At 43.5% G+C, this 25,125-nt stretch overlaps 1 protein-coding gene across 1 annotated transcript in view; it reads left to right on the top strand.

The window, feature by feature from the left end:
• Positions 1-23,279, top strand: part of LOC144947975 (receptor-type tyrosine-protein phosphatase beta-like) — a 55,794-nt gene extending 32,515 nt beyond the window's left edge. The window contains exons 8-18 of the mRNA XM_078877404.1: positions 326-595; positions 1,513-1,782; positions 2,700-2,969; positions 5,074-5,343; positions 7,448-7,717; positions 10,416-10,685; positions 17,399-17,743; positions 18,578-18,727; positions 19,744-19,951; positions 21,764-21,873; positions 23,176-23,279. Coding sequence (XP_078733530.1) covers positions 326-595; positions 1,513-1,782; positions 2,700-2,969; positions 5,074-5,343; positions 7,448-7,717; positions 10,416-10,685; positions 17,399-17,743; positions 18,578-18,727; positions 19,744-19,951; positions 21,764-21,873; positions 23,176-23,279 — 2,537 coding nt within the window. The remainder of the gene's footprint in view (positions 1-325; positions 596-1,512; positions 1,783-2,699; positions 2,970-5,073; positions 5,344-7,447; positions 7,718-10,415; positions 10,686-17,398; positions 17,744-18,577; positions 18,728-19,743; positions 19,952-21,763; positions 21,874-23,175) is intronic.
• Positions 23,280-25,125: the final 1,846 nt, after the last annotated feature.

Here is a 25,125-nt window from a genome sequence, read left to right as displayed (position 1 = left end):
TATTTAACATTCAATACAAATTGACAAATGATTACAGTATACCGTGAGTCGCCATTATTGTAAAGCAGAGGTGGAAGACCGAAGTTTACTGGCATTGGAAGGCTGAAGAGATTTTCTGACGTAATTGAATGATTTAGTTTGTTTGTAAAATAAATGTTCATGAAAACAGGAGAGCACTCGAATACCGAGAGGATGTCCGAGTCCAATGGAAGTCCATATCACAGTAACCGTTGTATCTGACGTGGTGTTACTTTAATGACTTCAGTTTATGGCAAATACAGCCCTTGAAATGTGCACGTGTCTAAATATTGTTTTGCCGTTGCAGTGGTTCCAACAGTCAATGTCACCATCAGCATCAACAACGCTACAGCCATGACGGTCTCATGGGCACCTAATATTGCTGTAGACGTTGACAACTACACGGTTTACTTGAATGAAACCAATAACCCAGCAGCAGTGAAGAGCTACAATTTGACCTCCGCCATTACAACACAAGTGTTTACAGATCTGGTTCCTGGTAGAAGTTACCAGGCATCTGTAACAGCGCACAGTGGCTGGAACTCTCAAACATCAGCCATCGTCACTGCCAGGACCCGTAAGTATATGTAGCATTAATCTTCGTGTAATCGCATTGATGTTTGATATTTGTTCAAAACATGCTAAAAAATGGACGACATTTGAAACACTTATTAAATGTGTCCCCAATTATTGACAACTTTAAATAATGTAATTAATACGTCTTTAAGGACCGACAACATTAAATAATGTAATTAACACGTCTTTAATGATCAACAACATATGAAGACATTTTCAAGATTTAAAAATGTTATGTTTGTAGTGTACTTTTAAAGTATCGAATCAATTGTACATTTGCTAATAGGGACACATTAAATCAACAGGTGTTGTATATGTTAAATTATCAAACATGTTTCGTCATAAAACATCTACAAGCTTTAGAAAAAGAAAATGTCCAACCCTGTGCTTATGGATTACGTTAATCTGTTCCTAATATCGGTATATTTTATGCATATTCTAGGTATGTGTTGAACTTCTTAGCTACATATATAGCCCACCATGTTAATCAGAGGTCCGGGAAACTAAATAAAAAAAATCATTCCACTCTACAGTATATTGATTTACCGGTGACTAACGCAACGGATAATATGATTACTTCATAGTAATTAACATATTTAACATTCAATACAAATTGATAAATGATTACAGAATACCGTGAGTCGCCATTATTGTAAAGCAGAGGTGGAAGACCGAAGTTTACTGGCATTGGAAGGCTGAAGAGATTTTCTGACGTAATTGAAGGATTTAGTTTGTTTGTAAAATAAATGTTCATGAAAACAGGAGAGCACTCGAATACCGAGAGGATGTCCGAGTCCAATGGAAGTCCATATCACAGTAACCGTTGTATCTGACGTGGTGTTACTTTAATGACTTTAGTTTATGGCAAATACAGCCCTTGAAATGTGCACGTGTCTAAATATTGTTTTGCCGTTGCAGTGGCTCCAACAGTCAATGTCACCATCAGCATCAACAACTCTACAGCCATGACGGTCTCATGGGCACCTATTATTATTGTAGACGTTGACAACTACACGGTTTACTTGAATGAAACCAATAACCCAGCAGCAGTGAAGAGCTACAATTTGACCTCCGCCATTACAACACAAGTGTTTACAGATCTGGTTCCTGGTAGAAGTTACCAGGCATCTGTAACAGCGCACAGTGGCTGGAACTCTCAAACATCAGCCATCGTCACTGCCAGGACCCGTAAGTATATGTAGCATTAATCTTCGTGTCATCGCATTGATGTTTGATATTTGTTCAAAACATGCTAAAAAATGGACGACATTTGAAACACTTATTAAATGTGTCCCCAATTATTGACAACTTTAAATAATGTAATTAATACGTCTTTAAGGACCGACAACATTAAATAATGTAATTAACACGTCTTTAATGATCAACAACATATGAAGACATTTTCAAGATTAAAAAATGTTATGTTTGTAGCGTACTTTTAAAGTATCGAATCAATTGTACATTTGCTAATAGGGACACATTAAATCAACAGGTGTTGTATATGTTAAATTATCAAACATGTTTCGTCATAAAACATCTACAAGCTTTAGAAAAAGAAAATGTCCAACTCTGTGCTTAGGGATTACGTTAATCTGTTCCGAATATCGGTATATTTTATGCATATTCTAGGTATGTGTTGAACTTCTTAGCTACATATATAGCCCACCATGTTAATCAGAGGTCCGGGAAACTAAATAAAAAAAATCATTCCACTCTACAGTATATTGATTTACCGGTGACTAACGCAACGGATAATATGATTACTTCATAGTAATTAACATATTTAACATTCAATACAAATTGATAAATGATTACAGTATACCGTGAGTCGCCATTATTGTAAAGCAGAGGTGGAAGACCGAAGTTTACTGGCATTGGAAGGCTGAAGAGATTTTCTGACGTAATTGAAGGATTTAGTTTGTTTGTAAAATAAATGTTCATGAAAACAGGAGAGCACTCGAATACCGAGAGGATGTCCGAGTCCAATGGAAGTCCATATCACAGTAACCGTTGTATCTGACGTGGTGTTACTTTAATGACTTCAGTTTATGGCAAATACAGCCCTTGAAATGTGCACGTGTTTAAATATTGTTTTGCCGTTGCAGTGCCTCCAACAGTCAATGTCACCATCAGCATCAACAACTCTACAGCCATGACGGTCTCATGGGCACCTATTATTGCTGTAGACGCTGACTACTACACGGTTTACTTGAATGAAACCAATAACCCAGCAGCAGTGAAGAGCTACAATTTGACCTCCGCCATTACAACACAAGTGTTTACAGATCTGGTTCCTGGTAGAAGTTACCAGGCATCTGTAACAGCGCACAGTGGCTGGAACTCTCAACCATCAGCCATCGTCACTGCCAGGACCCGTAAGTATATGTAGCATTAATCTTCGTGTAATCGCATTGATGTTTGATATTTGTTCAAAACATGCTAAAAAATGGACGACATTTGAAACACTTATTAAATGTGTCCCCAATTATTGACAACTTTAAATAATGTAATTAATACGTCTTTAAGGACCGACAACATTAAATAATGTAATTAACACGTCTTTAATGATCAACAACATATGAAGACATTTTCAAGATTTAAAAATGTTATGTTTGTAGTGTACTTTTAAAGTATCGAATCAATTGTACATTTGCTAATAGGGACACATTAAATCAACAGGTGTTGTATATGTTAAATTATCAAACATGTTTCGTCATAAAACATCTACAAGCTTTAGAAAAAGAAAATGTCCAACCCTGTGCTTATGGATTACGTTAATCTGTTCCTAATATCGGTATATTTTATGCATATTCTAGGTATGTGTTGAACTTCTTAGCTACATATATAGCCCACCATGTTAATCAGAGGTCCGGGAAACTAAATAAAAAAAATCATTCCACTCTACAGTATATTGATTTACCGGTGACTAACGCAACGGATAATATGATTACTTCATAGTAATTAACATATTTAACATTCAATACAAATTGATAAATGATTACAGTATACCGTGAGTCGCCATTATTGTAAAGCAGAGGTGGAAGACCGAAGTTTACTGGCATTGGAAGGCTGAAGAGATTTTCTGACGTAATTGAAGGATTTAGTTTGTTTGTAAAATAAATGTTCATGAAAACAGGAGAGCACTGGAATACCGAGAGGATGTCCGAGTCCAATGGAAGTCCATATCACAGTAACCGTTGTATCTGACGTGGTGTTACTTTAATGACTTCAGTTTATGGCAAATACAGCCCTTGAAATGTGCACGTGTCTAAATATTGTTTTGCCGTTGCAGTGGCTCCAACAGTCAATGTCACCATCAGCATCAACAACGCTACAGCCATGACGGTCTCATGGGCACCTAATATTGCTGTAGACGTTGACAACTACACGGTTTACTTGAATGAAACCAATAACCCAGCAGCAGTGAAGAGCTACAATTTGACCTCAGCCATTACAACACAAGTGTTTACAGATGTGGTTCCTGGTAGAAGTTACCAGGCATCTGTAACAGCGCACAGTGGCTGGAACTCTCAAACATCAGCCATCGTCACTGCCAGGACCCGTAAGTATATGTAGCATTAATCTTCGTGTAATCGCATTGATGTTTGATATTTGTTCAAAACATGCTAAAAAATTGGACGCTATTTGAAACACTTATTAAATGTGTCCCCAATTATTGACAACATTAAATAATGTAATTAATACGTCTTTAAGGACCGACAACATTAAATAATGTAATTAACACGTCTTTAATGATCAACAACATATGAAGACATTTTCAAGATTAAAAAATGTTATGTTTGTAGTGTACTTTTAAAGTATCGAATCAATTGTACATTTGCTAATAGGGACACATTAAATCAACAGGTGTTGTATATGTTAAATTATCAAACATGTTTCGTCATAAAACATCTACAAGCTTTAGAAAAAGAAAATGTCCAACCCTGTGCTTATGGATTACGTTAATCTGTTCCTAATATCGGTATATTTTATGCATATTCTAGGTATGTGTTGAACTTCTTAGCTACATATATAGCCCACCATGTTAATCAGAGGTCCGGGAAACTAAATAAAAAAATCATTCCACTCTACAGTATATTGATTTACCGGTGACTAACGCAACGGATAATATGATTACTTCATAGTAATTAACATATTTAACATTCAATACAAATTGATAAATGATTACAGTATACCGTGAGTCGCCATTATTGTAAAGCAGAGGTGGAAGACCGAAGTTTACTGGCATTGGAAGGCTGAAGAGATTTTCTGACGTAATTGAAGGATTTAGTTTGTTTGTAAAATAAATGTTCATGAAAACAGGAGAGCACTCGAATACCGAGAGGATGTCCGAGTCCAATGGAAGTCCATATCACAGTAACCGTTGTATCTGACGTGGTGTTACTTTAATGACTTCAGTTTATGGCAAATACAGCCCTTGAAATGTGCACGTGTTTAAATATTGTTTTGCCGTTGCAGTGCCTCCAACAGTCAATGTCACCATCAGCATCAACAACTCTACAGCCATGACGGTCTCATGGGCACCTATTATTGCTGTAGACGCTGACTACTACACGGTTTACTTGAATGAAACCAATAACCCAGCAGCAGTGAAGAGCTACAATTTGATCTCCGCCATTACAACACAAGTGTTTACAGATCTGGTTCCTGGTAGAAGTTACCAGGCATCTGTAACAGCGCACAGTGGCTGGAACTCTCAAACATCAGCCATCGTCACTGCCAGGACCCGTAAGTATATGTAGCATTAATCTTCGTGTAATCGCATTGATGTTTGATATTTGTTCAAAACATGCTAAAAAATGGACGACATTTGAAACACTTATTAAATGTGTCCCCAATTATTGGCAACATTAAATAATGTAATTAATACGTCTTTAAGGACCGACAACATTAAATAATGTAATTAACACGTCTTTAATGATCAACAACATATGAAGACATTTTCAAGATTTAAAAATGTTATGTTTGTAGCGTACTTTTAAAGTATCGAATTAATTGTACATTTGCTATAATAGGGACATATTAAATGAACAGGTGTTGTATATGTTAAGTTATCAAACATGTTCTGTCATAAAACATCTACAAGCTTTAGAAAAAGAAAATGTCCAACCCTGTGCTCATGGATTACATTAATCTGTTCCTAATATCGCTATATTTTATGCATATTCTAGGTATGTGTTGAACTTCTTAGCTACATATATAGCCCACCATGTTAATCAGAGGTCCGGAAACTAAATAAAAAAATCATTCCACTCTACAGTATATTGATTTACCGGTGACTAACGAAACGGATAATAGGATTACTTCATAGTAATTAACATATTTAACATTCAATACAAATTAACAAATAATGACAGTATACCGTGAGTCATCATTATTGTAAAGCAGAGGTGGAAGACCGAAGTTTACTGGAATTGGAAGGCTGAAGAGATTTTCTGACGTAACTGAAGGATTTAGTTTGTTAGTAAAATAAATCTTCATGAAAACAGGAGTGCACTCGAATACCGAGAGGATGTCCGAGTCCAATGGAAGTCCATATCACAGTAACCGTTGTATGTGACGTGGTGTTACTTTAATGATCTTTAGTTTATGGCAAATACAGCCCTTGAAACGTGTACGTGTCTAAATATTGTTTTGCCGTTGCAGTGGCTCCAACAGTCAATGTCACCATCAGCATCAACAACTCTACAGCAATGACGGTCTCATGGGCACCTATTATTATTGTAGACGTTGACAACTACACGGTTTACTTGAATGAAACCAATAACACAGCAGCAGTGAAGAGCTACAATTTGACCTCCGCCATTACAACACAAGTGTTTACAGATCTGGTTCCCGGTAGAAGTTACCAGGCATCTGTAACAGCGCACATTGGCTGGAACTCTCAACCATCAGCCATCGTCACTGCCAGGACCCGTAAGTATATGTAGCATTAATCTTCGTGTAATCGCATTGATGTTTGATATTTGTTCAAAACATGCTAAAAAATGGACGACATTTGAAACACTTATTAAATGTGTCCCCAATTATTGACAACATTAAATAATGTAATTAATACGTCTTTAAGGACCGACAACATTAAATAATGTAATTAACACGTCTTAATGATCAACAACATATGAAGACATTTTCAAGATTAAAAAATGTTATGTTTGTAGCGTACTTTTAAAGTATCGAATCAATTGTACATTTGCTAATAGGGACACATTAAATCAACAGGTGTTGTATATGTTAAATTATCAAACATTTTTCGTCATAAAACATCTACAAGCTTTAGAAAAAGAAAATGTCCAACTCTGTGCTTAGGGATTACGTTAATCTGTTCCGAATATCGGTATATTTTATGCATATTCTAGGTATGTGTTGAACTTCTTAGCTACATATATAGCCCACCATGTTAATCAGAGGTCCGGGAAACTAAATAAAAAAAATCATTCCACTCTACAGTATATTGATTTACCGGTGACTAACGCAACGGATAATAGGATTACTTCATAGTAATTAACATATTTAACATTCAATACAAATTGATAAATGATTACAGTATACCGTGAGTCGCCATTATTGTAAAGCAGAGGTGGAAGACCGAAGTTTACTGGCATTGGAAGGCTGAAGATATTTTCTGACGTAATTGAAGGATTTAGTTTGTTTGTAAAATAAATGTTCATGAAAACAGGAGAGCACTCGAATACCGAGAGGATGTCCGAGTCCAATGGAAGTCCATATCACAGTAACCGTTGTATCTGACGTGGTGTTACTTTAATGACTTCAGTTTATGGCAAATACAGCCCTTGAAATGTGCACGTGTCTAAATATTGTTTTGCCTTTGCAGTGGCTCCAACAGTCAATGTCACCATCAGCATCAAAAACTCTACAGCCATGACGGTCTCATGGGCACCTAATATTGCTGTAGACGTTGACAACTACACGGTTTACTTGAATGAAACCAATAACCCAGCAGCAGTGAAGAGCTACAATTTGACCTCCGCCATTACAACACAAGTGTTTACAGATCTGGTTCCTGGTAGAAGTTACCAGGCATCTGTAACAGCGCACAGTGGCTGGAACTCTCAACCATCAGCCATCGTCACTGCCAGGACCCGTAAGTATATGTAGCATTAATCTTCGTGTAATCGCATTGATGTTTGATATTTGTTCAAAACATGCTAAAAAATTGACGACATTTGAAACACTTATTAAATGTGTCCCCAATTATTGGCAACATTAAATAATGTAATTAATACGTCTTTAAGGACCGACAACATTAAATAATGTAATTAACACGTCTTTAATGATCAACAACATATGAAGACATTTTCAAGATTTAAAAATGTTATGTTTGTAGTGTACTTTTAAAGTATCGAATCAATTGTACATTTGCTAATAGGGACACATTAAATCAACAGGTGTTGTATATGTTAAATTATGAAACATGTTTCGTCATAAAACATCTACAAGCTTTAGAAAAAGAAAATGTCCAACCCTGTGCTTAGGGATTACGTTAATCTGTTCCTAATATCGGTATATTTTATGCATATTTTAGGTATGTGTTGAACTTATTAGCTACATATATAGCCCACCATGTTAATCAGAGGTCCGGGAAACTAAATAAACAAAAATCATTCCACTCTACAGTATATTGATTTACCGGTGACTAACGCAACGGATAATAGGATTTCTTCATAGTAATTAACATATTTAACATTCAATACAAATTGATAAATGATTACAGTATACCGTGAGTCGCCATTATTGTCAAGCAGAGGTGGAAGACCGAAGTTTACTGGAATTGGAAGGCTGAAGAGATTTTCTGACGTAATTGAAGGATTTAGTTTGTTTGTAAAATACATATTCTTAGGTTTTTTCGGTAAAGTCACGTAGGTAAAACATCAAAATTAATGAAAATAAAATAAAACAAAAATCACGACGTTTCGGAGGCAACACAAGTCTCCGTCATCAGGTGGGACCGTCACAGCCGAATTAGCTGCATCAAGTGAGGCAATGATTCAAGATGTAATCCCTTATAAGCAAGTTGAAGGGGGGAGGAGAGGGGGGGGCTCATCAGAATGTGGTAGCCAATGAATGGAAACGTATCGGGAGGGAGGGGGGCGGGGCTCAAAGACAGCACGGAGTGCTCAACACATGACGGCACGGAGTGCTCAACACATGAAGGGGGGAGGAGAGGGGGGGGGCTCATCAGAATGTGATAGCCAATGAATGGGAAACGTATCGGGAGGGAGGGGTGCGGGGCTTAAAGACAGCACGGAGTGCTCAACACATGACGGCACGGAGTGCTCAACACATGAAGCGGGGAGGAGAGGGGGGGGCTCATCAGAATGTGATAGCCAATGAATGGGAAACGTATCGGGAGGGAGGGGGGCGGGGCTCAAAGACAGCACGGAGTGCTCAACACATGACGGCACGGAGTGCTCAACACATGAAGCGGGGAGGAGAGGGGGGGGGGCTCATCAGAATGTGATAGCCAATGAATGGGAAACGTATCGGGAGGGAGGGGGGCGGGGCTCAAAGACAGCACGGAGTGCTCAACACATGACGGCACGGAGTGCTCAACACATGATACAACTGATAGACAAAAGAACGAAAATGTCCATGTTTATACCAATGCTGGCTGAACAGTGAAGAGAGTATTGTTAAAAAATAACTGGGGATGTTAACACTCGGTAAAGTAAAGTAAAATAGTGCCTGTCAGATAGGATGGTCCAAAAAAGTGTAATTAAGTCTTTTTCGCGTGGTTGATAACATCTTTCCAATGATTACTAGGTTTGTACCCATCATCACGGTTGAAATAATGTCTGTGTTTGTATATTTGTATGGCTTCGTGTACAAACCTTTGATGGTAGCCGGGAGGTTTGCAGAGAACCTTGGTCTCGGAAAAGACAATTTCATGAGAGCCCACCGAGTTGTAGCAATGATCGGCAACGGCAGAAGAATCAGTTCTGCCGTGTTTCAGATCTGACTTGTGCTCGCGGACACGATCAGAAACATGACGTTTCGTTTCTCCAATGTAGCAATCACCACAAATGCAACTCAATTTGTAGACTCCAGGATACTGTAAGTCAGGAACGACATCCTTCACAGATGGAATCAGATCACGAATTTTATGCACTGTATTGAATCGGACTTGGATCTTATGTTTGTTTAGAATTTTGGAGATCTTTTTGGTCACGCCTGCTATGTATGGTAACGTGATGGTTTTGGCCGGAGTTTCCTGTGGCTGTTTCTGTGTGGTGGGAGAGACAGCTTGGCGGAGAGTACGGTCAGAGTATCCGTTCATCCTGAGGGCCCGATGTACATGTCTTAATTCACCGGTGAGGTGGTGTTTGTCAGAAATGCCATGGGCTCTGTGGTATAGCGTTTTGATGAGAGAATTCTTTTGAGATGGGTGGTGGCGGGAATCCGGTTTCAAGTAGAAATCTGTGTGGGTGGCTTTCCTGTAGACAGAATGTCCCAAGGATCCGTCAGGCCTCCTCTCAAACAGAATATCCAAGAATGGTAGTTTACCGTCTTTCTCCACTTCCATGGTGATGTTTTACCTACGTGACTTTACCGAAAAAACCTAAGAATATGAATCCTTGCAGTCACGAAAGCTTCAAATCTGTAAAATACATGTTCATGAAAACAGGAGGGCACAGGGATACCGAGAGGATGTCCGAGTCCAATGGAAGTCCATATCACAGTAACCGTTGTATCTGACGTGGTGTTACTTTAATGACTTTAGTTTATGGCAAATACAGCCCTTGAAATGTGCACGTGTCTAAACATTGATTTTGCCGTTGCAGTGCCTCCAACAGTCAATGTCACCATCAGCATCAACAACTCCACAGCTATGATGATCTCATGGGCACCTATTATTGCTGTAGACGTTGACAACTACACGGTTTACTTGAATGAAACCAATAACTCAACAGCAGTGAAGAGCTACAATTTGACCTCCGCCATTACAACACAAGTGTTTACAGATCTGGTTCCTGGTAGAAGTTACCAGGCATCTGTAACAGCGCACAGTGGCTGGAACTCTCAACCATCAGCCATCGTCACTGCCAGGACCTGTACGTATATGGAGCATTAATCTTCGTGTAATCGCATTGATGTTTGATATTTGTATAAAACATGCTCAAAAATAGACAACATTTTAAACACTTCGTAAATTTGTCCCCAATTATTGACAACATTAAATAATGTAATTAATACGTCTTTAAGGATCGACAACATTAAATAATGTAATTAACACGTCTTTAATGATAAACAACATATGAAGACATTTTCAAGATTTAAAAATGTTATGTTTGTAGTGTACTTTTAAAGCATCGAATCAATTGTACATTTGCTAATAGGGACACATTAAATCAACAGGTGTTGTATATGTTAAATTATCAAACATGTTTCGTCATAAAACATCTACAAGCTTTAGAAAAAGAAAATGTCCAACCCTGTGCTTATGGATTACGTTAATCTGTTCCTAATTGTGTTGAACTTCTTAGCTACATATATTGCCCACCATTTTAATCAAAGGTCCGGGAAACTAAATAAAAAAAACATTCTACTCTACAGTATATTGATTTACCGGTGACTAACGCAACGGATAATAGGATTACTTCATAGTAATTAACATATTTAACATTCAATACAAATTAACAAATAATGACAGTATACCGTGAGTCATCATTATTGTAAAGCAGAGGTGGAAGACCGAAGTTTACTGGCATTGGAAGGCTGAAGAGATTTTCTGACGTAATTGAAGGATTTAGTTTGTTTGTAAAATAAATGTTCATGAAAACAGGAGAGCACTCGAATACCGAGAGGATGTCCGAGTCCAATTGAAGTCCATATCACAGTAACCGTTGTATCTGACGTGGTGTTACTTTAATGACTTTAGTTTATGGCAAATACAGCCCCTGAAACGTGTACGTGTCTAAATATTGTTTTGCCGTTGCAGTGCCTCCAACAGTCAATGCCACCATCATCATCAACAGCGCTACAGCCATGACGGTCTCATGGGCACCTATTATTATTGTAGACGTTGACTACTACACGGTCTACTTGAATGAAACCAATAACCCAGCAGCAGTGAAGAGCTACAATTTGACCTCCACCATTACAACACAAGTGTTTACAGATCTGGTTCCTGGTAGAAGTTACCAGGCATCTGTAACAGCGCACAGTGGCAGGAACTCTCAAACATCAGCCATCGTCACTGCCAAGACCTGTACGTATACGCAGCGTTCATCATCACGTAATCTCTGTCATCTTTGATATTTGTGGTAATACATGCTTAAAAATCGACAACATTTAACACATTTATTTAATATTTCCTTAATTATCGACAACATTAAATAATTTGCCAGAATTTTAAATATTACATTTGTTGCACACTTTTGCATTTACACAGCATAAGCATGCATGTGTGATTGATTACTTAATAGTAATTATCTACATGTTTAGATGTAGTGCAATTTAATAAATGATTACAGTTTAACATGAGTCAACATCATTATAAAGCAGAGGTGGAAAGCTGAAGATTACTGTTTCAGGTAGGGCGAAGGAGATTTTCTGACGTAATTGAAGGATTAATTTAGTTTATTTGTAAAATAAATGTTCATAAAAAAGAAGAACTCACGAATACCGAGTCGATGGTGTTTTGCACTCCTATAGTTTTTTGTATTGTTTCCCGTTTGTACCTAGCTGACCCCCGTGCTCCAGTTTAAATACAATATTCTGATTCTGGATGTCCAAGGAGTCAAATGGAATTCCTTATCACATACATCATAACGGTTGCATCTGATGTGTCAGACGTTCCTTTTGTAGCTGTAGTCCATTGGATATGTAGCCCTTGAAATGAGTCTGCGTCAATGATTGTATTTGCCGTTGCAGTACCTCCAAAAGTCATAGTCAGCATCACCATCAACGGCAACATCATCTCTCCAGTCCTGACGGTCTCATGGGTAGCGCCGACTTCAGATGTTGACAACTACACGGTCTACTTAAATGGAACCAAAACAAATTACAATAATGTATTTATTCATTACCTCACTGTGCCATCAACCTCTACAAGTTTTACTGGTCTGGTTCAAGGCATGAATTATTATGCATCCGTAATTGCTCACAGCGGGAACAACTCCCAAGAGTCAGACATAGTCTCAGTCAGAACCTGTAAGTACCATACCTACATACCTTTTACACCCATTATACTAAGATTCCATTACATTTCTGCCATGCTGCACTCGTTATTGATGCATTTTATCGGTCAGCTGAGTTTGCCAAATGTATTCTTGTTGTCAGCCTTTGACTTTCCGTATCTTGCCAAGGTCTTCCCCCATTCACGTCTATTCCCGTGTTAGTCATTGTTCTTGTCTCTTGCAGTAGAACCCCTCTTAATGACAGTAATTAATTCCACGAAACCGGTCGTTAAGTTATTTTTGGTCGTTAAGTGAGTAGATGTTTCCACTTGAAAGCGCAGCAGACACCGAACGTAAACAATGCCCCAACGCTTAGGAATAGACGTCATTGATTGGCCGAGGCCTAGTCAGACCACTTTGTAGCTCGCCTATTGGCCGAAATTGGCGGTCTTGTGCTCGTCTCTAAGCCGGTCGTTAACCGGGTGAATGGTCGGTTAGCGAACACATTGGGCTCTATGGAGGTCCATCGTTAAGTGATTAGTCGATAACAGGGCTGGTCATTAAGAGGGGTTCTACTGTACAGCAAAAAGTTATGTTATCCAGCATGCAGGGGAATGGAGGGTGCTGGTGAAATCAAATATGCTGGTTATCTGAGAGTTATACTTACGGTTCACCAAATTTACCAAGTACATAAAACTCGAAAGAAATAAAGTAAGCCTCTATTTTAACGATGAGATGAGAAATAACATACTCTTTTAACAGAGGTAGTCACCAGTCAGTTGTGGAGCATTTTAAGTTGATTGGAGGGAAGCATTGGGGGCCATTAATAGTACAGTATACAGTAGTACAGTACTCTATGTACTGTACAGGCTGCCGCAAGCGCCACCACTCGGTAGCGTTCTGAAGCTCCCGTAAACAACAGCTCCACCATAATCGCACGGCAAGATGCCAGATGCGTGATGGACGATTTGCAATGGCGTCTATATGATGGATGCCAGTGAATAGATTATTCCTCATTCTCCGTTGTCAATCTCTCCTACTCCTAACCGTTCCACCCTTCTCCGTGTGTACAATACTCGTTTCCGCTCCTTCTCCTTTCTTGCCCCGTTGCACCGGAACACACTTCCCCTCCACACGAAGCACCCTCCCTGTCTAGTTTCAGCACCTCCCTCAAGGCCCCCACCGCCTCTCCCTGGCCCATCCTTTCCTCCATCCCTAGGTACCCCTGTAATTCCCGTACCCACTAATCTCGCTCCTCATACCCATCCTATTCACCACATGACCTTTAGCTACCCTAATTGTACCACTTACAACCCTTGTAAAACGCCTTTGATAAAGGTGCTATATAAATATAAGATAAGGTAAAGTGCCAGGTAAGTAGTCGTGGTTTCTGACTTTGTTTTATTTCACATCACCATCTCACCAGCTGTAGTCATCCGACTCTTTTGACTTCTTTCATTCCACTTTCTCCACACACATTGCAAATGTGTCCAGGGAACAAGATCAACACCAGATTGTAGCGAATGAAAATAAAACACCCCCAACGTCCACCGCATGAGAAAAATGCCTGACTAGCAGTGTGTTGACCTGGAGGTGTGGAGATATAATCCGTCTTCGTTGTGGCCGTCTTGGTCTGTGGTCTTCATTGGAGGCGAGCGTGCCAAATAACTTTCGAACCACTGGTCTAGAGGTTTGGTATTTCGGGAAATTAAGCATCAAGCCATATTTGTGTTTTCTTCACAAAACCAGTGCGATCCCCGTGTGCCTCGAAACAGATTACCAACAGATTTTTATTTGGAATGTCCTTTTTTATGTACACATCAGAGTTTCGTGACAGTCAAACCAATATTTTTAATCCCATTTGGTTGACTGCAACTGTGGGGGCTATTGGCCCCCGATTCCTCTCTGTGAGACATAACTCTCGGCTGGCCCCTTGGCCACCTTGGTCATTCAAACACCCTCCGCGTGCCTTCCCTCAAACATTGGTAATAACTACCCGCACGCTACTGCTCAACCCCGTGCACACTCTACAAATAGCATGGCAGCTGGGGGTCGGAGGTCGGAGGGCAGTGGCGTTGCTCGCACACGCGCGGCCGCCGTGAGCGGGTGATAGCGCTCGTTTAAAGGGCCGTGGGACAGGTGTTTACGGTGGGTGTGAGCCCCCACGCAGTGCGAGTATACACGGCCACAGAACGGAGCGCGCACCCGTGGAAACACCGACCACCCACGTTACAAGCGTACACACACAGCACCACGCGCTTTCAGCACCCCCCCCCCCCCCCCCCCCGTGGGCACACACTAAACCAAAGCCGTATTAATTATCTCACATGTACCCTTGCGAGTCTACCGTCGCTCCCCGTGGGCACACGCTAAACAGTTAACGCAGCGCAAACGTAAGGATAACCTAATAGAGGGTCAGATCCGCGCGTTAACCCGTCGTTCACGCCTATGCACACACACGCGGCGCGGAGGGTAGAGGCCAGAGGACGAGACGCGCCCTCGCGGAGTCCTGCGGGCGCAGCGTTTCTTCCACCACACACACTACAATTCACTTTCATCACACTCGTAGAATCCACACGAGACTGTGGTGAGTTATTAACTATTTATTACCGGCTGACTGTGAGCCACTGTTGAGTCAGTAGGAATCGGCAAGGCAGGCTTACACTATTTCCCGATGGTCTGTACCCCGGTCGGTTGTGACTTAAACCTCTTTGGCTATTACGCTCAATACCGGCTCCCTCTCTCTCCCTTACTCACGGTTCGCCGCTCCTGTGCGCCTGTCCTCGCAGCACTTCGACTCGTCTCACGGACGTTCGATTAGCTGCCCTGAAGAGACGACTGCCCCGGTGGCTGACTCGAGAAGCAAGAGACCTTTTACCTTTCTGCGTCCCCCTTTTATTGTTAACCCACATCAAATAAAGCTGTCGCTAATCCGAGGGCCTTCTCAGCCAATCGGTTTGCTTGTCTTGCGCCGCAGTACTCGCGCTCTCATCGCCGTCCACATCCCGGTTTCCATATCAAAGGGCCCGCCGCTGGCTGCTGCACCGGCGGCCGTGCACAAGCACACGCGCCCTGCCAATCAGACGCCCACCCTGGCTTCCCGCCGTTCGTGGCTGCGCCCCCCTACCTGCCTGCCGACCCGTGTGTGGGGGTGCGTTTTAACCACGGTGGCTGGGTAGCCCCGCCGTGACCATGTAATCTCAACCCAAGTCACAGCGCCGTGGTGCGAGTTAGCATCGGGGGAGATCGCCCAATTCCCTGGCCGCAGGAAACCGTGAAGATTATCCCTATGAGAGGGCTTCTGGGTGAAAACCTGTCGGCCAGGTGACCTCCCCTCGGAGCTCTATGGGGGGGGGAAATGTGTGAGGGTGTGTTTATCTGGGGGGTCGTGAGGGGGAAGCAGTGTCGGGCCCGTCACTTGGTTGTGGCGAGGTCGTAGATGGGGCGCCTGCAGAGCGGCTTCGCGGCGGCGGCATCACACAACTTTGGTGGGAGGTCATCAGCTTGGCAACGTTAACCCTTCTCCCGTTCCCGAGACGTCTGCAAAGTTGCAGGTTGCGGGATGTCCCGTTCACCGCCGAATCTTGGAATGCACAAGGTGGCTGTGCGTTAATTTTATTGAGAGAGGCGTAGTAGCAGCGCCGTTGTTTTTAGAGGTTTTGTTACTCGCCACAAAGAACCCTAGCAACATGACTGCCGCAACTCTACGATAGCTGGCACCACACTGTGCTGCACGCCCTCCCGTGTGGCCCTGTGTGGAGCCTACATTTATTTTACTTTTGGTTTCTTCATCTGGTTCCATTCCGATTACGTGTGTGGAATCGAAAAGAAAAAAAAACTGATGACGTACACACTGATGGCATACAGATGTTCGTCATCAGTTTTTACATTACTGATGACGTACACATGTACATACCCTTTCCCCTTCCGATGATGTAAAAACTGATGACGTACAGGCGTACGTCATGTGTACTGTTTTTACGTCATCGGAAGTGGAAAGGGTTAAGAATTAAGTTTAATCACGTGTGGCTGAACCGCCAGATTAAATCCCAAGATCTTGGCGATGCATGCTCCGTGTCTGACTCCCGAGCAAGTTGGTCACTTCTCTATCAGTGTTCTCTACGGAGGAGTCATAGTCTTAGCACGTGTCTGTTTTCATGAGTACTTTTATTTTGGTGGCCGGGTGACTCAAAATAAAGGACCTGTTGGTGAAATAAGATGTTAAATTGCTCATGTAACATAATGCAAGAGCCTGAAGCATATATCCCAAAGATATAAAATACATGGACACAGATTCTAGATTTGAAGCTTTCGTGACTGCAAGGATTCATACTCTTTGTTTTTTTTCGGTAAAGTCACGTAGGTAAAAAAAAATGAAAACAACTAAAATAAATCACGATGTTTCGGGTTCAACACAAGCGTCCATCATCAGGTGGGAAAAAAACAAAGAATATACATGGGCCCAGGGTTAAATCCTGGAGTTAATCTAATAAAGTACAAGATTCTGCATGTTTAATATTCGCTGAACTTCAGAGCAGTTAATATATATGGGAATATATTTCATGACGACCGTGAACATAGCAGTTCCATTTTTGTTTATTGTACAATGATGATCATCATGCTTACATATCTCTATCCTTTTACAGATCCAGCTCCTGTCCGTGCATTTCAATGCTTCCAGAATTCCTCGGAGAATATTTACTGCAATTGGTCTCTCCCCATCGGTGTAATTACTGATCTTTTTTTGCGGGTGTTTGAGGGCTTAAGTCCGTTGCAAAACATCAGCATTTCAAATGAGAACCTCTACTTTATAATCAGATATCCTTCGGGCGATCAATTTAGTGGCTTACAATCGAGCACAAGAACCAATACAACGTTCACCACAATTGAACAACTGAAGCCGAACACTCTTTACATGGTCAGCATCACGGCCATTGCCGGATCTCTGCAAAGTCAAACCATTGAAAGCACCGCAAAGACTGAGGTGACCGGTGAGTGAACGCGTCCATCTGTCGCAAATGCACATGCGGTAATCTGTGTGAGTAGAGGAATCTAGTGCAGCGAAGTATCTTTGTAACATTCGTCAGAATACTTTTTGCAACAGCTTATTTCGTACACCTCCCCTCTAGCGTCTAGATGCATCCAGCAGCATCCCAACGCCTTGCGCGATGACGATGACGACGCTATGCCGGGGCAGCCGTTACGACCGTGGTGCCGTCCGCTCAATCGCATTGCATCTAATTTGCATCCGCGTTATAGACAAACGTGCTCCACCCCCCCTCCCCCTAAACAGGCTCATCGGGATGTAGCTCCTACATCGGAGAGTCAACCAAAGTGTCCTCGTAAATGGGGCTCTCCAGAGCTACGTCGAGTCTGTGACGTTCCTGCAAAAGCGGTGGGCACGGGCGAAGTGCTCACGGGGTTGCGGCGCGACCCTTTGACCTCACCCGCTTATCCGGTGGATGTGCGGGGAGCGGTAGTGGGAGCGGTCATCGTGCTGCGATGCGAACCCGGCGACCGGAGCTTCGATTCCACGCTCACGACCACCAGCAACTGAGTGGCGATTACCTGAATCGCTTCTGGGCCTCCCCTAGGTCGACCCGGCCTCAAACGATTACCTGGGGGGTGGTGTTTTAAACTTTGCCACACGACGGAGACAAATGCGGGCGGGCTTGGTGCTGCCCACCCACCCCCTCGTGTGACACAGTGCCGGCCTTCATCAGTGCTGCTACTCGATAACGTCACTTGCTCCAACAGTCTGTTAAAGCTACACGGGGGATCGTTGTCTTTGTGCGTATGCGTCCAACCACCATGGCCGCGAGCAGCTCCGCCAGCCATTTCGGAGCCGGTGACGATCAACTCGATGCCGAATGTGGCGACCCCGAGCAGCCTGACCTTGACCTTCAACTGCAGCTGGTTCGCCACCACCAACGGCGACCTCAAGTACTACACGGTCATCGTCAAGGAATCCGCGGGTACGTGGGCAGGAAAGACGATAACTAAAGAAGCTATTTTTTATTTTGGCAGGAAACGCCCACTGAGCTGTGTAGCTCTCTTTCAGAAGCGGCCTGGCCACAAATGATAGTTCAACGACGTGGCCGATGTCGTCGTCAGCATCATCATCAACATCACGTGGAAATGTATAGCGGCCAAAAGACTCTAAACGCATCACATTGATTCTAAAAATGGAGGGAAAAACCCGAGGAGCCGGAGACAAATCTGTTCACGTCTGAATCTTGGAACTTGCAAGCGACTTGTGGTTCATCTCACTTAGAAAGGTCTAGTAGCAAGTGCCGTTGTTTTTCAAGGCATCGTTACTCACCGCAGAGAAGTGTAGCAACACGACCGCCGCCTCTCTACGATAGCCGGTGCTAAAACTATGCCACGCGCCCTACCCTGGGGGGGAGTCTTGGTACCAAACAAGTCATGTTTTACTTCCGTTTTGACGATGTACGTGTACGTGCTTCATCGGAATGGGATAGGAAGAATGTAAATGGAGGACGTTCTGTATTGCTGTTTGTATATTTTATGGGGCAACGACGGGAAATTTGACAAATCTCAGACCTCAATACAACTGCGGGTGTTAAGGTGTTCAAACACCAAACAGAGATCCCTTTTGCATGGCGTCACGTCTGCATTAACCAACCACATGCAGTACTTGTGGCAAAACGTGCAAACAAACATGGCTCTGATAATGTGTGATGCATTGCCTTGGAAACTGATCGGCCTACATCAGAGACAGCAGCAGCAAGCCGTCTTCCCAGCCTTGTCGATCGACCAGAGAACATCACCAAAAGGTGAACAGTAATAACAAGGCAATGCAAGCGTCGGAGCACTTATAGCTCAGGTTGAGCCGGTTGCTTTATTGCCAGAAAAGGGTAAAAACTTTTTTTTATTTCGGATACTGGTAAGAAAAAATGAAAAGAAGGGTCCCGTAAGATAAATTCCCACCTCGCCACACCGGATGGCTGACGCGTCCCTTCGCTTGCAGAGACGACCAACGAAAAGCCCGAGAATAAATGGCCGCTGAGCAAGTATTCGGACTACACGAGCGGCACAACGGCGGTGTACCAGGTGGACGACCGCGTCTACCCCGCCGAGTGCAAAAGCCCGAGCGCCATCGTGCTGGTCAAAGTCGGCACCGGCGCCACTAAGGGCGGCTTCGTCGACGGTGCCCTGAAGCCGAACACGAAGTACAGGTGCGTTGTCGTAGAAAGTTCATCTTGACGTTATCACGACAAATATCTATTTTTTTTACACATCCCTTTGTCGTTGGTGCTCCTTGAGGCCACGCGTGGTGACGGGGCTACTGCACCGTCTGACACCGTTGGTGCCCGTCCGGTTGCTTGCCAAGCTGCATTGGCTTCCGGTTGCCGAGCGAATATATACGGAGACGTTGTTGTAAGGCCACCGCGCTCGTTGCACTAGGCCGTGAAGGAGGCTGTTTCTGGTGTAGGCCAATCGCTTTCAATGCGAAAACAGTAGAACTATTGTTAACGAGCACCTCCTATTAACGACTGATCGCTTAACAATGGGTCTCCATAGAGCCCAATGTGTAGTTTATAGTAGTGTAGTGTATAGCAGTGTAGTGTATAGCAGTGTATAGTGTAGTGTATAGTAGTGTAGTGTATAGTAGTGTAGTGTATAGTAGTGTAGTGTATAGTAGTGTAGTGTATAGTAGTGTAGTGTATAGTAGTGTAGTGTATAGCAGTGTAGTGTATAGTAGTGTAGTGTATAGCAGTGTAAAGTAGTGTAGTGTATAGCAGTGTTTTGTATAGTGTAGTTTAGTGCCTCCATAGAACCCAATGTGTTCTCATACTTGCCATTTCCCTGCTAACGATGGGCTGTTGTAGGTGCAGTAAATATGAATTAATGCATTGATGAAGCTAGTTGTAATCACTGGTGAAACGTCGTACTCTGATTGTAAATGTTGTGGCTTGGCTCTCCAACACGCCGGTGTGATTACCCTTAAAAGTTGGCTGTGTCGGGTGGTGGCGGATTTTAATGACACATTTATATATTTACGAGATCTAACCAAAAAAAACATTTCATGGATGATATTGGTCGCACAATCCTACTTTAATATTGTTGATTAATATCCATTGTTTAAATATTATAATTAACTTTTGGTCGCTTAATGACAAAATCACTTAACGACCAGGCTTTGTGGAAACCAATTGGCGTCATTAAGAAGAGGGGATTGTACTGTAATGTCATAGCATGTTCGTTTGCATGTTTCACCAAAAGTATGATGCGTGGCGACTGCGGACTTGATGATGCCTCTGCAATAGGTGTGTGTGTGGGGGTCTATATGGGTGTTAAAACATCTTAACACCTGATAATTGGTTCTTTACCCTTCTATCTGGCAACAAAACTGACACCTTTTTACAAGGAGTCATGTTTGCATAGACCGCAATACCTGCAGGTAAAAAGGTGTCAGTTTTGTTGCCAGATAGAAGGGTAAAGAACCAATTATCATATTTTTACTGGCAAATGAGGTTCCCATAGTGTAGATCTTAACACCTTTTTATAACCAGGAAATGGGTTGAAGCCCATACCTGTCAACTCCTTATCAGTGCCCTACCTTATTACAGACCAAATCAGACCTTATTGGTCACCCCGTACCCCTTATAAATCTCAACGTTCATTCTACACAGTCCCATCACAAGGGAGAAACACAAACAAACAGACACATTAAAAAAAAAGTGTTTGCCCGTATTGAAACGGCTCTACGGAGTGTGGATCTGAAAACGAAATTTTCCCTGTACGAGAATACGGGGTAAACCGTGTGGGTTTGACATGTTGTGATGAAGCCCCTTCTTATATTTTCTAACTCACTGTAACGAAATCAGAATATAAACGCGACAGCGCAGCTACGTGGGCCGATCAGACGCCCCTGACGTACGGCGTGGAATTTCTCAATGGAAACCCTCCTTGGCGCTGTGCTGTCCTGCCTTTCCGCGCGACCCCCCCCCCCCTCCCAAACCCCTTCATCCCTCCTGGCGGCACAGGTTCAGTTTCCGTGCGTACACGTACATCCCGGGCACACGCTCCGTCCGCGCTGGGAACCAAGCCCTCTTCATGGACACTTTCTTATCTCAGCCGATCTCCACCTTGGTCGGTGAGTACTATCAACTTTCTTTCTTTTTTACCAGATAAGGCCCACTGAGGGCTATGTAACACTTTTTCAGAAGCGACCTGGCTATCGCTAAATGATAGCTCGATTAAGTGGCTTATCGTCATCAATATCATCGTGTGGACATTTGTAGCAGCAGCCAAACACTCTGAAAGCGTGACGTCGATTTTAAATGTGGAGGGCAGAATCCACGTAACCTCGGAGAGACCACACAAAATCTAAAGTTGTGTATGTTGAACTTCTTTCACTCCGTACGTAGCCAACCGTGCTAATTGGGGGTGCGGGGTAAGGACAGCAAACTGAACACAACACGTAATTCTAAAAAATAGAGTTTGTCAATCTAAATGATGATATAAAAGTGCACAGCATCAGTGGCTTCCTAATATCGGAAGGAAGAGTGTTCCAGACGGCCGGAGGCATCAGGGTCGGGCTCAAACCCACGACTTCCTGCATACCAGGCGAGGTAGTTAACATCTCGGGAGATGTGACGCTGTGACCCACCCCATGGAGCATGGCCTCTGTCCAGCTTCCGATTGCGGAACTCATTACACACAAAGTGCTCGCCACAAATGGACGACAATCGCTCGCCGATCTCGTCACGGAGCGTAAACCACCATCACGCGAATTCTGGTCGTCATCTTTGCAGCAGCAGTAGCAGCAGCAGCGACTTCTGGCTTAGCCGTCGAACAAAGATGGCGGTCGCCGCATTGCGCAGCACTGTCCGATTTGCTTTTGTGGCCGTCTGGAATGCTCTTCCTTCCGATATGAGGAAGCCACCGGAGCCGTGCACTTTAAAATCATCATCTAGATTGACAAACTAATTTCTTTTGAACTACTTGTTGTCACCTTTAGTTTAATGTCCTTCTGCCTGCACCTCGGATTAGCGCGGTTGGCCACTTACGGTGCAAAGAAGTGAAACGTATACACGTACACCTTGTGCAGCGCTACGGACCCCAGAGACCCGAGTCCGAGTCCCACTCGTGACCAACAACAGTGGCAAACATTTGAACCGGTCCTGGGCCCTCACCTAAGTCGACTGCTACAAATGAGTGCCCTGGTTGCGGTGCTCAGTAAACATCGCCACTGGCTGCAGTTGACGATGCTGCATGGGTGACGACGGTGACGACGACGATGAAGATCATGACACGCACGGACTAATCCAGCGCAGCCGCGGTGCTAGAACTGCTAACCTCTGCAGAGAGAGCAGAAGAACGCGACTGCTCAGCTGTTGTCCCCCCACTCTGGGTGATCCCTTCTGTGCCCCCCCCCTGCCCCCCACTCCCATAGCCTCCCCAGACTCTGGAGCGTTGGCAGGCGCAGTGATTGGCGCGGTGCTGGGCGGAGTGGCGCTAGTCGCTGCGGGCTTCTTCCTCTACAAGAAGCTGAAATAGCTGTACATTTGGGGCATGAGGGGGGATGGGGGGACGCAACACACACGCACACACAAAGACAAATATCTACTGTGTAGCCTCAACAGGCTGTGGGGGAAAGTGCCGTTAGTAGTAGCGGGTAGCAGCAGCACCCAAGAATGCCGGCAAGGCACACGTGGGGGGTGGGTGACCAGCACCACGCCCGGCCGCCTTTGTCTCCGCAATGGCGATGTTTACACACCACACCAGCTACTCATTTGCGGCTAAGTCGACCTAGGGGAGGAGGCCCAGGACCGGTTCAGATAATCGTCACCGGTGTTGGCCGTGAGCTGGAATCGAACTCGGTTGCTAGGTTCTTAGCACAGCGTAGCGCTAACTGCTACACTACCGCTCCCCACCACACACTCGTACACACACATTTTATACATATATATGTAAAAAAGTTATTTAGAGACGTACATTTTTGTAGAAGTAGAGATTTATTTCTAACTTAACGTATTTACAGTTCTGAGTGTAACAAACTGACACACTCTTAATTACTACGCCTGTTTTAGCCCCGATGATTTCCACCAAGTTAATTGTCGAACAGTCTACCCCCATGGTTTCGACCAAGTTGATCTCAAACAGTCAACCCCAATGGTTTCCACCAAGTTGATCTCGAACAGGCAACCCTGATGGTTTCCACCAAGTTGTTCTCAAACAGTCAACCCCGATGGTATCCACCTGTTGTATATATGCCTACTTTTTTACGTAATAGTTATCTTTTTCCGTATATCTGTATTTAGCGAGTTCTAAGAAAAACCGCAGTAATTGAGGCCTGTGAACTCCTCCCTTGAGACAACAAAAGCCAAAGGAGCACCCCCTGCTGTTTCAGCAGTGTCCCTTACACAAAGGAGATTCGGCATCTGGAGGTTAATGACTCACAAGCCTTGGTACTGGTAGGAACCTCCTGGTTACACCAGCCCACAGGGGATTATTGTGTCCGTCCGTCCGTCGTGCAGGGAGGGGCTTGGTGGGGAGGGAGGGGCTGGGTGGGGAGGGGAGAGTGGGGAGGCGCTGGGTGGGGAGGGTGGGGCTGGGTGGGTGGTGGAATGAGTGGGGCTGGGTGGGGAGGGGCTGGTCACCCCGTGGTGCCCTTGTAAAACTCAACATTTAACCTACTCACGCCGGCTTGTGCCCGCCCTCACAGTCGGCCATATTTGCGTAATACACCACGCCGCCGTTGACCCTGCAGGCCATTGACCGAGCAACCCAACGTTCCTACCAGATCCCTCCGCAGGAATGTGTTTTAGAAAAGGTGTAAAGTTTGGTTTGACCACCACCGCATAGGAACATTTTCAAACAATCATGGTATTAAACGTTAACTTGATGATATAATTTACTGTTATATGATGATGCAGCTCAAGTAAAAAGGTTTAATATAACTATTTAGCATATTTTCATTAACAATTACTATTATGCCATACGGTCTGGGATATGAAGGTACAACTTGATGATAATGCAAGGGATATAACCAAGCCACACTCGTCCGCCTTTGTATTCCCAGTGGCTGTCATTGCATGCTTCAGCAGGAATTCATTTTAAGGATGAGTCGACCTAAAGTGTGAGGAAGGCCGTTTCACAATTAACAAGGCTACAGACACACACCACACCTAGGGGCAAAAAAGAACATCTGTGCTCACACAATCTTGGGATTACCTCCGGAGGGAGGGGAGTTTTATAGGGTTAATGGCATCTGGTGCCAAGATGTCTGCGGAGCCAGGACCAATGATGAACTCAGGCCGACCCGATGGATGCACCACGTGTGCAAAGGTTGAAGAAGCTTCGGTCCTGAACGTGCCTTAGGGAATTAATTAAATTAAATAAT

Source organism: Lampetra fluviatilis, chromosome 48 (genome assembly GCF_964198595.1).
Source record: "Lampetra fluviatilis chromosome 48, kcLamFluv1.1, whole genome shotgun sequence".
Classification (NCBI taxonomy): domain Eukaryota; kingdom Metazoa; phylum Chordata; class Hyperoartia; order Petromyzontiformes; family Petromyzontidae; genus Lampetra; species Lampetra fluviatilis.
This window is presented reverse-complemented; position numbering and strand designations above follow the sequence as displayed.